Below are 13,411 nucleotides of genomic sequence, written 5' to 3'. Positions count from 1 at the left end.
ATGAGGCCTAGTCTTTATAATATCTAATGATAAGGATAGGAGCTTTATAATTACAATCATTCTAGGGCACAGGGATAAAATTGCCTAGACTTCCATTTCCTGGCAGCCGTGCTTTCCAGTTTGAAAATCCTTCTCTTGCGTGCATGAAGATAAAATTTACACAGGAATTGAGTGGCTCTGCTTCCCACCTGACATCTGTTAGGTGTTTTAAACAATGGGCCACCTCACACACTTTCTTTTTCATGCTTTAAAAATAGCTTGGCTGTCAAGCTCTTATTAGGTTTTGCAAGCCTCGTCTCATGCAGCTGTTTAGCTCTTCCTGCATTTATTCTCTCAGATTATTTTCACTTTTTTTCTTAGCATTTGCTTCTCTCTTCCTCTTTTCTACATAGCCATGGTTATCAGTGAGTCCCTGAAGCAGCTACCCTAGTGTCTTCAATGCCTCTCCCTTTTCTTCCTAAGTTACTATCATAATGTCAGAATTTCCTTTGGGAAATCTTCCTGTGGCTCCCGAGTTCTCCTTTCCTGTCAGGGTTTCAATCTAAGTACATGTAGTAAGCCCCATTTCTCTTATTCACTTATTAAATCCCCAGCATTTAATGTACTTTCTGGCATACAGTAAGTACTCAATAAACATTTGCTTATAAATGAAGAAACATTCTCTGTAATTCCTTAATTTTATTCTCATAAAGCTTAGCGCCTACCTTTGACTTCAACTTCATACACTTCTTTGTCTATGATAGGAGGTGAGCAGATACGTTGTTACTGTTAATTATTTTTTAATCTAACAGGTGTTTTTCCTTTAAAGTCTAAGTTGTATCCAGAATAGTAGTACCTAATTCAGCTTCCCCCATCTTTAGAGGGTTACTTATTAATGGACAATAAAGAAGATCCATGGATCTAAATAAAATTTATATTAAAATAATACATATGGGGACAGATAATAAGCATCACAGTTACTAAATATACAAATTTATAACATTCCCTCCAGCTATTCAGTCTTCAGTATATTTGTCCTATTAGTAAGAATGCATATAGAACAACCTCACTATATAAAAAATATTTTTATAAGAAAGTATTTGGGCAGCAGAGTTAATTAATCCTTTTTATGTCCATCTTTGGTCTGATATTAGAGATGCCAAAGTCCTCTCTAGGAGAACTATCTGACATCTATGAAAAGGTTATACTCAAAATAGACCCAGCTGTACTTGCAATGTGCTCCATAGTTGTGGTACCCCTACTACGTTCTATCGTGAGTAGAACACTAGTGTCCTAATGCTATAATTGGGTAAATGAGATGAAAGCTATGCTGATTATTACGATGTAAGCACTCCAATTTGTACAGATCATCAACATACTGAAATGAGCATAAATGTATTTAAGATCTATGTACAAAAGACTTAATAAAAAGATAAAATTAATAAAAAAAAATAGATCCCAGATATTTACCTCTGCAGATATAAGAAATCAGTTGATTTATAATTTACTTCAATTGCAGGAGTTTAAAAACACTTTTTTTAACTACAGCAAAAATAGGACAAGCAGCTAACATTAAGACAAAACTGCTGAATCACAGATCTTGAAAGGAAATTGGCCAATTTATTTCTTGTCTTGATTTTAGGGAGAGTTATTTAAGACACATGCACTTTTTAAAGAGACTCTGAGACATGGAATGTTAATAATCTTCATTGTCAGGAAACTTTTTAGAATTTCTTCTAAATGCCTCATGCATCACTTTAAGCTCATTTCCTCTCATTGAACAGAGGCAGGACAGCTGGCCAGCATCTTCCATCTGCACTGCCCTTAGCCTTCTCTTAACTGTGTTATAGGACACCCTTCTGAAATGAGAGTGGAAGGCCAATTTCAAACAGGAGGAAAAACTCTAAAAAAAAAAAAAAAAGTCTTGTGGAAAATAGTGTTTTAAACTTAAATTTCAATGGGACTATAGATCAGGTCAGCAAAGGGGACAAAATCCTGAAGTTCTATCCCTTGAATAATTCAGACTAATTCTTAAACAGTATTACAGGGTCATAAAACACCAAGCCTGGAAATTAAAGATTTTTATGCTCCATCAAAAAGTCTTTGAATGTAGCTCCCTGGCATGTTGCCAACAAGGGCAGCTCTTTGGGGGAAAACCCTATGCCAAAGGCCAAAGAGGCAGCTGTGTTATTCAGCTCCTGAGAGCTTCCAACTCAACACCCACACAAGCTCAATTATGAACAAATTAAAGGGATCCAGGCTGAACATAGTAATTCTGGTAATTAAAATAAATAGAGAAAAGCCTACAATTAGGAGGAAAAGATTGATTTTCTGGAAAACCCAGAAGTATCTACCCAGTCTCTTAAGTGACACCCTAACCCCTTTGAATAAGCATAGTTACACCCAATTATTTAAAAATAAATTTCCTTTTATTCATCATTTTAATCACTTCTGATCTGACTTAAATGTGACCATATGCATGCCAGTAAAAGTATCCACAATATCCTAAGGCAAAGTAGCCTAAAAAAAAAATCAATAATGGTTATATAGGAATTAATGACACTGGGTAATATTGTAATCAGAGCTGCACCCTATGGTGTAGAGCACATGATGTGTTACCCAGTTGAGAAAGGTTTAATATACAGATCTATAGCTAATTGACTTAGCATCCTTTCAAGTACAGAGAAAAATTTAATCATTCAAAAAAAAAATCAAGGATTCACTATTGGGGAACCTGTTAATTAACTCACTTGTATTTTATTAATAGAATAAAGAGCAAAATAAGCATCATCACCTTGTATAGGTCCTTAAAATACTTCAATAAAATTCAGCATCTATTCTGGATTTAAAACAATAAAAGAACCAATAAAAAAAAACTACCAGGAATCCAGGAATACAAAGAAACTTATTTACCTTGATAAAACTGTTTCTATCAGGAACCAAGAACAAAAAATATAATTAACGGTCTCACGTACACGCATAGAAGAAGCATTCTTTAAACTCATTTTGATTAGCTAATTGTACAGTTCATGTGGAAGAATAAATGTATATAAAGAACCAAAGCAACTTTACAAAAAAAGAAAACTTAGAGGAAGATTGTCCTACAATCAAAATACAAAGTAATAACATGACAATTTAAACAGAGTGATCCTAGCTTGGGACACACTAAACAGAATTATGTGCCTGTGTATATGGGAATCTAGTATTCAATGTGTTACATTTCAAATTAATAAGGCAAGAATGGGAAAGTCAATAAATGCTATTAATAATTTGCCTATTTATGTGGAGAAAAAATGTTCCCACTTCATACCCTGTGGAAAAAATACATTACAGATTGCTAATGATTTATAAAAGAACTTTAAAGGTGCCAGAAAGAAAATAAATGAACTAACTATAAAGCCCAAATGTCACAAAGGAAGAAAATTAATGAAAACACAGTATTTGACTGTAATATGAAAATCTTCTTTTATGGTAAAGGATATTACAATAAAACTAAAAAGACAAATAATAGATTGAAATTATTTGTGACATGTGTAACAAAATTCTAAACACGAAAAAGAAAAAGAATTAACAAATAGCCACATTGGCAAAGGATATAAATAAGCAAATCAAAAAATAAAAATATACTAATAAACCAAAAAACTCTGCTAAAACAAAAATCAGACCCCTGGTGAAGCCCACATTCCATCAAAAGGGGAAGAGAAAATTAAACTGAAAAATCAGGATTCATGACTATACCTCTGTACAAATACTACCAAGAAACAGCACATGATACAGACATGTACACAGACGGGGAAGGAAAACAGGTGAACGGATATGGACAGCAAACTACTTTTAAAATATCTTTGTTTCTGTGGAATAGGTAAAAGAGATGGGGGGTGAGCAGACTCTATTTTTCATAATAAGAATTGTCTGTGCTTGGAAATCTAAGCAAAAATAAGTAAATGGAACCCAATTTGAACACAGGAGCAGTGTCTCATTAATATACAAGTTGAAATACTAGCATAGCCTCAGTAGCAAAAATAAAACAACAATGAAGATGATACTGATGGGCCCGTTATTAACCTTCGAAGATTCCTACAGGCTTTATAAAGAAGAATAGCCAATATACACTAATTATGCAATAAATGAAAGGTTTGATCTCTATTTTTTATTTAAAACCATATGAAACTACTGTTTTTCCAGGTCAAAAACAATCAAATAGCACTAACTTGGTATTCAACCTAAATACTTCAGGATATTTTAGAACTTTTATTATTTTTTTTATTAAATCATAACTGTATACATTGATATGATCATGGGGCATCATACACTCGCTTCATAGACCATTTGACACATTTTCATCACAGTGGTTAACATAGCCTTCCTGGCATTATCTCAGTTACTGTGCCAAATTTTAGAACTTTTAAAAAGAATGGATCTTGATGTTACTTGGGAGTATTATCCTTATAAATATAGTCACCTACTTTTTGGCAAAAAAATTAATTTCTGACATTGGATCAATACTATACATGGAAATAAACTACATACAATATTCTATTCTTAACATTAAGTAGAAAAGACACTTTTTTCTTCTTTTTTTAATTTCAGGTTAATGTTGAGGGTACAAACAAGTATCATGACTCAAGGTCATAATATCTGAGGAAAGATACTTTCAAATGTTTACCATTAGGGTTTACTACCTGAGTCAACTCTTTGAGAACCCAACACATTTATTAAGCTCATTCATTAGACTGTTGTGGGGAGAAGGGATCAGACTGCTACCGGAATATTGAAGTTCAGGGCCTTCTGCAAGACTATTAGCCTTAAATTGGCATTTTCTGGACGGGACCAAAGTTTGATATTTTTATAACATGTTATCAAGTTTTTCTGCTGTATGCTGCATTTTAACTAATGCTTTTAGTTTGGTGCTTGTATCCTAAAGAAAAGACTTCATGACCTACCTAATTTTGTAAAGAGAACAAACATTTCTATTATTGTTGACATATATGTACAATAAAATGCAATGGACGACTGCTCACTCTTCACATTTTGTGAGAACTATTTCAATTTAAAAGAGAAATGTTTCAAAAACAAAGATTCCAACAACAATAAGTATAAACAGAAATTCTATGTTTGGACATACCTTTATTTTACTTTTTACAGATCTGATGATATCTTTTCTCCTTAAATTAATTTGGATGCTATTTTATTTTCTTTCGCATAGATTTTTTTTTTTTAGAACCACAATATTGGTTGATCTCTTTTTTTAATTAAATGAGGAAAACAGTAATAAATTTCTTCCCTTAAAAATAAGAGTAGTTTTTAGCTATTCATCTTCTTTATAGAGAAATTGGGAAGACAGAAGAGTAAATGTTTATCAAGCACTCTATAAAAATGAACCACTCCTTAAATTATTAGTAATAACTTTGGTTTGTCAAGGGTTCATGCTCAAGAAAATACCCTTTCTGACTAGTGCTCAAGACAGCTTCCTTGTTAAGGTTTTCTATCTGTCTCTTACTGTAGGTGATTAGAGCAAATGCATCCAAGTGATTTAGTTCATTTATACAAAATAGAATCAATTTCTCTTGTTTTATCATGACTGGGCATTTTCCTGAACTCCTCCTGCAAATGAGTAACAGATAAGCATTATTTATCTGTTTGTTTGGTAAAGCATACAATTTTGATTGTTTTATTTTCTTGTTGCTACTAATGAAATACATAATATGCCTCAAGAAAATACAATTGCAGATCTTGGCCTCTGAGTCTTCAGGAAGCAATGAATATTTTGCTGAGATTTTATTTTGTATCCACACTCTTCTCTACTAGTGTTCTAGGAGCCTAGAAAGGCAGTGATTTTTCTCATCTGAGATGTCTTCCAGGTTCCCATGTCCCAGAGCTTATATACACAGTTGACAGGGGCCCTTGCTCTGCCCTGGCAGCCAAACAGTCACCCAGATATTCCCTGCAGGTCTCAGAACCTCAATGAAATTATTAAGCATAGACTCGGGCACCTTGCCACATTTAATCTGGCAAGCCCAAGGGAGCCTTCCTTCTGCCCACCAATGTCACTGTATTTGGGGGACGGGCACATAAAGAGGTGAATCTTCTCCTTTGCTGCCATCCTCATCCATCACACATGGAGAAGAAGGGCAGGATGGCCCCGAGGGAGGGGACTCATTTAACCACATGCTCTTCCCAGGCTCTTCCACACATGTGCCCATAAGGAATGGAAATTATTTGGTAGAGGTGAGAGAACAAACACGAAGGCAAGAGAGTTAAAGACACTTAAGGAATTCAGACGGTCCCTTACTCCAGGCTTCTGCAGACCTGGCTCCCTGACACTTGAGTTGAAGAAACACAACCAGGACATTGGGGAAGACAGATGGGCTGAGGCTGGAGAGATGACCTGGATGTCACCTCTCCCTTGCTTACCCAGGTCCATGCTCTTCGAGGCTTTCAGATTAATTGATTCAGGCTGCCTGGCTGGTGTCACAGATCTGAAGTTGATGTGCTGATCTGGAAAAAATACTGCTGAATCCACCCCAGAGCTGTGGAAGGAAGCCATATACTGTACTTAGGTTTAGAAGATTTAAAATAAAATCTTTAAAAAAGAAAAAAAAAAAAAGGTTAGTGGTCTGGGGAGGCAGTTCTCTTTTGAACACAGCCACTCACCACTCTCTCTGCAGCTTCCAATCATGTATTTTAAACCCATTCTTAAATCTCGGGTTTCTTTTATGAGATGTAGCAACTCTGTTTTCATGTATTTTATCACACTGTACAACTTAAATAAAATATTCTCTGAGTAATGCCGTGTTTTACCCTTCACTGATTTCTGCTAATTGGGATCCTGCTGTACACTATATAACTTTAAGTGGGTAAGAAGAGCCTGGAAAGCACTGGCACTTCAGAGGATATTGCCAGATATTAGCAAAGCCCAAAAGCAGGTTAAGAGATTTCTGTGGGCTAAACATGCCCTTCCTTTCAAAACAAGTGAAAGCGTTGTATCTTTTAGAGGAAACCATCCTGTCAGATGACTGATGGCTGTAGGAGTTTGGTTTTCTACTTTATTAAGTTGTGTTTTCTAAAACTGTTAATGCTGAGCAGATAGCCTGCTCATCAGTAATACCAAAAGGAAAAGCACAGCTGACAACTTAGACACAAGCTATGTCAAATGCCCCTCAATAGGCTTCTCAGTACTTGCAGTCAATTTCAAGGAATTTTCTTTCTGCTGAATATTTTATTTATTTTGCTTAAGGTTAGAGGGGATTATATAAGAGAATTACAGAAAATGGCTTATTTCTTGATCTAGAAATAATTATACTAATATCCATTTAATAAGTTAAATGATAGCCACTTTCCCCTTCGGTACTCTCCTCTGTTTAGAAAGTCAATATGGCTGCTCCTCTCAACATGACTGCAATCCTCATCTCGAATGCAGTGAAAATTCAAAATCAAGCATCTTCAGGAAATCTGAAAGCACTGATGCTGAGTTTTTCAAACAGTTGGAGTTTGATACTTTAAACAGCAAAACAACAACAACAAAATGACTGTTTTGAGTGAGAACCCTTCCAAAATGTACACAGGAATCTTGACTTTTTAAACTCATTATACCAAAATAAATTTAATCTTTTCTTGAAACTCATCAGTCATGCATATTTAATATTGCCTTGCAGCAATATTAAAATTAAGATATAGCAATAATACTGCCGAGTGAATAACTGAACCCTTGTTATTATAATACAGTGAGTAGATTGAGAAGGTTCCTACAACAGGTGGCAGAGTGCTCAACAGCAAGGATACCCGTGTGGGCCTGTCTGCCCTATTCTAAATCCTGGTTCTGGTATTGACCAGCTGCGTCACCTGGGTGAGTTACTGGACCTCTCTGGCCTTCAGTGACCTTGGGTATAAATGGGTATAATTGTACCATCTACCTCAAAGGTTGGTAAGGGGATAGAACAAGTTAATATTTTAAAAGTAAGGAGGTTAGTGTCTGGCACAGAGTAATTGCCATATATAGAAGCCTTTAAGTTGAGAGATAAGCAGATGAAGACCTGAGTTTGCTTCCCAAATGACTGTGAGTTTCTGAGCTTTGTCCGTTACCTATGCTTTTGATGGTTGCTTTGCCATCTCTGTTTTTGTTAGACTCTCAGCAGGTCTGTGATCAGGAGCCCTGCTCCCTTGCGGTGGAGAATGTCATGTGTGTGATGGTTAGGGGCCTGGGCTTTGAAGGGAAATGTCGGGGTACATGGCCTCTGTTTCCTCATCCATAAAATGGATAGTAATAGAATTTGCAGTATAAAGTTTTTGTAAGGATTAAATAAATTAAGACATGTTAAACATCAAGAACAGTGCCTCACACACAGTATGAACTTCATCAACTGAGCTATTGATAATCTTTTTCTTTATTTCTGTAGGTGAGAGTGGTCTCTGACGGCCCTGGGGCACTCTCCAGTGAAAAGATTCTACAGGCTTTCACAAAAGTATCTCAAGAAGTTTACCTCTATTCTTTCAAGTTATAAAATTTCTTTTTTGTTTGTTTCTTTCCTGCGTCTGGAGACATTCTCAATGCATGAAGCTCCTGATTTGTACACAAAGTACATAGTCTCCAGTGATAGCAAAACATGCCAATTATCAACAAAAATCCTTGACCCACTCAGTGTTCCTGACATTGGCCTGGCCTAACAGCAATATTCTGATTCCTTTCAGCCCATTTTTAAAGAATTCTGAGATACGCCTATGAACAGGAGCTTCCCCGAGCCCTGGGTGTTGGAGGCACTTGCCTGTAAATGTGCTACTCGACCTTTATCTGCACTTAGTTCTTTGCCCTTTGAACTCTAGTGGTGATGGGGGTTTAGTGTCAGAAAGACTCATGGCCTTTATAGAATCAAAAAATTTAAGAGCTGGAAGGGATTAAAGGTCACCTCATCTTTTAGATAAGAACGTGAGGCTCAAAGAAGAGCACTCATGTTCCAAGGTCATGCAGATGGCTGGGGGCAAAGCCAGGACCACAGCTACCAGCTCTCGCTAAAACAGTGGTTAGCCTGGGACACAGTTGCTGCTGCTCCTGAATTCACACAAATCGAGCCTGTCCCTTTTGGTGTAGATTTGCTCACTAACTCTTAAGAAGTGTCCATTTTGGGTTAGCTTTTAGTTTCAATAGAGTGTTGCCTTATTATGGAATAACAAAGTCCAAATAGTTAACCAAAGCAGATGCCACACCGTCTAATGACAGCCTTCAGGGGGCAGGGTCGGGATAGACATGCATATTCCTCATTGAAACAGATCACACTGCATTTAAAGTGCTCTGATTAAGGCAGACTGTGGGAATCTACCCAACTGAATATTGTGCTGGTGAATCCAATTCATTGTCTCAGAATTATTACCAAAATAGGCATTAATCAACAAATTAGGAACAAGAACTCAAATTTTCCCCCACTCTTGAGTAAAAATGATCCCAATCCTAATTTAAAAAGTAAGGTGGCAATGCCACTTGTTATAGTAACTTTAAGTTAGTATCTGTCCAAATAAATGCTGGGGTATAATGAAGAATGATTATGAGAATAAAAGGCTACTTTGTACTTATGAATATAATGAATATTCATATATATGTCTATTAAATTGGTCATAATGAGATATAAACATATATGTGTTTTGCCATTGTTTTGACTATGACCAACTATATGCTTTGAAAACCATCAATAGGCTCAGTGCCCATAGCACAGTGGTTACGGCACCAGCCACACACATCCAGGATGACGGGTTCAAACTTGGCCCAGGCCAGCTAAACAACAATGACAACTGCAACAAAAAATAGCCGGGCATTGTGGCAGGCACCTGTAGTCCCAGCTATCTGGGAGGTTGAAGCTAGAGAATCACTTAAGCCCAAGAGTTTGAGGTTGCTGTGAACAGTGACACCACGGCACTCTACAGAGGGTGGAAAAAAAAAAAAAGAAAGAAAGAAAAAGAAAACCATCAATAAAAGGTTACCTCTTACTGTGGTACAAAGTGGAAAGAAGGCAAAATAGGGCCGATACGAGACTGGCAGATATTGAAGGATGGAAGTGTGGAACATAACACATGATGGGTTAAAGCTGATGTGGACACACAGTTCACTGAAATAATGAGTGAGTGTAGTATTGAAATAGTTAATGGGAAAGTATTTTAGACGTGTAAGTTAGGCCAATAAAGTGGTTTGTAATTTTATGCTACATATTGAAAGTGTTTAGCCTGAGAGGGTGACACAATGATTAACTATAAAATCTGACACATTTTTGTTTTGAAGGGAGCTGGTAGGTGCTCATGGCTGAGTGGGCTGCCGCAGGGGCTGTGGGAAGCTGAAGCTGACAGCAGGCCAAAGACATGTCTTAGATAAAGGCCATGTTTTCAGCATGAACAACCAGGGAATCTACCACAGAGAAATGGTGCTCAGTGTCAAATTATGCTGCCTAATGAATAAATGTGGGAGCATGAAGCGTGTGCCAGTGTCCCAGTGACAGTGACAAACCAGGAATCTCAAAGACATAGAGGAGCCAGCAATGAATGTCCAAGGAGAACTGACTGAAGTAAAAAGCTGGGGATGGAGATTTTGAGAGGCGTGCCAGAAAAATGATGCCTGATGCCTCAGGTGCCCCTGGGTCGCCTCCAGCAAGTGGCTCCTGTGAATGAGAGTAATGGAGGTGTGTGTGTGAAGTAAAGAGGGAGGGAAGGAGGGAGGCAGGGGGGGAGAGAGAGAGGAGGGGGAGAGAGAGAGAGAGGAGGGAGAGAGAGAGAGAGAGGGAAAAAGAGAGAGGGAGAGAGAGAGAGAGGGAAAAAGAGAAAGGGAGAGAGAGGGAGAGAGAGAGAGAGAGAGAGAGAGAGAGAGAGAGAGAGGAGAGAGAGGAGGGGGAGATGGAGAGAAAGAAAATTCTAACACACAGGGAACAAGCAAACGTTTCCGGAACTGTTAGTAACATTCATTACATTCTGCCTGCTGTTGATTTGCCTTCAACTCTCCCTGAGATCTTTCAGTATAAAAGATATCTCCCTTATTTATTTAAATTCACATATTCTAAACTTTAATAATCATTGACATAATAGTACAACTAGGTTCAGCAATTTCCTGATTTCATTTTGTTTGGGCATTAAGTTTGATCAAATTTGTTTTTCCTTCCTCATGCAACAGCAGTTTCCTGGTTCTTAAGACTCTATCCCTCAAGTGCCCCTTCTCTTCCCTTTTAGAAGGCTTTTACATTTATTTAGAAAAAAACAGGACAGCCTCACTCAGCCCTCCTGGCTCCTTTCCAATCCTCCCTCCATCCCAACTTTCACACATCCAAACCCTGCTGCTGGTGGTCACCTAGGCAACGCAGCAGCCTGCAGCGCGTGTGGGTCACAGGCTTCCAGGAGAGGGAGAGTGTCAGGGCTTAAGACGCATCCCTTCCATCTCAAAAATGCTTCTGTTCTTTCCTCTCCACCCAGGCGGCTTCCCCTCCATTCATCCCTGCTGTTCTCTCCCTAAGTCCACGTTCAACTGGCCTCTTCACCTGTGGTGGCTTCCTCCACCCACTGTACCCTCCATAACTAAAATCTCTCAGCCTGGCATTGCCCCCTGGCTCTCAGAAGAAGCACGGTGCTCACATAGCATGGCAGACTCTTACCCCTGACTCTTCCCTTAGACACCACCGCTTCAGTTACACTCAAGTCACGATGCATTCCCTTCTCCCACTGCTTGATTTCCCTGCCCTAAATTGCCCTTCCCACCACTTCTTTGACTAGTGAGCTCTTTTCCATCCTCCAAGAAATCACTTAAACTCTGCTCTCCCTCTTGGACACCTGCAGGCAGCCTTAGTAGCTAGTTCCTCTGGGTTCCAGTGATGTTTTGTATCTAATGCTTAGCAAGCTGCATTCTATATCTGTGTATCTGTCTCCTCAAGAGGACACCACATTTCTTGCAGGCAGGGATGTTTTCCAATCCATTAAAGTTCCTTTCTACAGGATCTGGCTTAGACCTCCAGAAATATTTCTGAATGGTTGAGTGAGTGAATGGAGGACTTAGTAACCAAATACTGTAGAGTGGAAACGAAGAATAAAGTCAGAGAAAATGTCATACTTTTGACTGAAAGGAGATTACTCTTGACAATTAAGAAAGCAAGTCTATGACTTAGCAATTATGAATAGGGCTGCAATAAAGATTCTGGTACAAATATGTTTGTTATGATGTGGTTTTTGGTCTTCTGGGTATATGCCCAGCAGAGGAATTACAGGATTGAATGGCAGATCTATTTTTAGATCTCTAAGTGTTCTCCATATATCTTTCCAAAAGGAATATATTAGTTTGCATTCCCACCAGCAGTGCAAAAGTCATGGAAAAAACCCAAGTGCCCATCGATCCACGAATGGATTAACAAATTGTGGTATATGTACACCATGGAATACTATGCAGCCTTGAAGAAAGATGGAGACTTTACCTCTTTCATGTTTACATGGATGGAGCCAGAACATATTCTTCTCAGTAAAGTGTCTCAAGAATGGAAGAAAAAATGTCCAATGTATTCACCCCTACTATGAAACTAACTTAGGACCTTCACATGAAAGCTATAACCAAGTTACAACCTAAGAATAGGGGGAAGGGGGAAAGCGTGGGGAGGGAGGGGGATTGAAAGGATCACACCTGTGGTGCATCTTACAAGGGTACATGTGAGCCTTGGCAAATGTAGAATGTAAATGTCTTGGCAAAGTAACTAAGAAAATGCCAGGAGGGCTATGTCAACTAATGAGATGAAAATGTGTCAAATATTCTATGAAACAAGTATATGGTGCCCCATGATCGTATTGATATACACAGCTATGATTTAATAAAAAAAAAAAAAAAAGAAAGAAAGCAAGTCTAGTAAAGTGGTGAAAACAGAGGCTTTTAGGGAGAAGGAGGGTGAAAGAGAAATGGAAGTTACTCATTCCTACCATGTAATGAAGATTCACAGTGGTGAGAACCAATATAAGCTTTATCCCCCTCCCCCACGAAAGAGCACAGAGCAATGTGCTTTGCAGAAAAGGGAAGGGAAGAAATCCCTGGAGACACTGAAGAAGCCAAAAAGGCAGCTGCTAAATGCCAATAACTCTATCCCTGCAATGATCTTGGGATCACCTTCCTTACCCACCTGCAGCACTGTCCCCATCTTCCCCTGCACAGGTCCTTGGGACCTCTGATTACATGTGCCCCAGGAGGGACCAGAGAGTCTGTGGTGCCAGTGGGCATCAACCCTCTTCCATTTATCCAGTTCACATTATATACAAGAAAATTCCAGGTTTTATCACATCTATTGTCTGCAAAAACCCTACAATAAAATTCATTATGTACCAAAGAGCCTGCACTCTGGGCTTTACCATCTGCAGAATCAATTTACTTTCTCTCCTCTCTGCTGTGTCCTCTGCCCTTCCCTCTCTCTCTCTCAAATCCCCTTTTTCCTGGGCT

At 38.3% G+C, this 13,411-nt stretch overlaps 1 protein-coding gene across 2 annotated transcripts in view; it reads right to left on the bottom strand.

The window, feature by feature from the left end:
• Positions 1-13,411, bottom strand: part of PARD3B (par-3 family cell polarity regulator beta) — a 1,103,837-nt gene that overhangs the window by 449,509 nt on the left and 640,917 nt on the right. For both annotated transcript variants that reach the window (XM_053597659.1, XM_053597658.1), the window contains exon 15: positions 6,394-6,509. In XM_053597659.1, coding sequence (XP_053453634.1) covers positions 6,394-6,509 — 116 coding nt within the window. The remainder of the gene's footprint in view (positions 1-6,393; positions 6,510-13,411) is intronic.

This window comes from Nycticebus coucang, chromosome 7, assembly GCF_027406575.1.
Source record: "Nycticebus coucang isolate mNycCou1 chromosome 7, mNycCou1.pri, whole genome shotgun sequence".
Lineage (NCBI taxonomy): Eukaryota > Metazoa > Chordata > Mammalia > Primates > Lorisidae > Nycticebus > Nycticebus coucang.
This window is presented reverse-complemented; position numbering and strand designations above follow the sequence as displayed.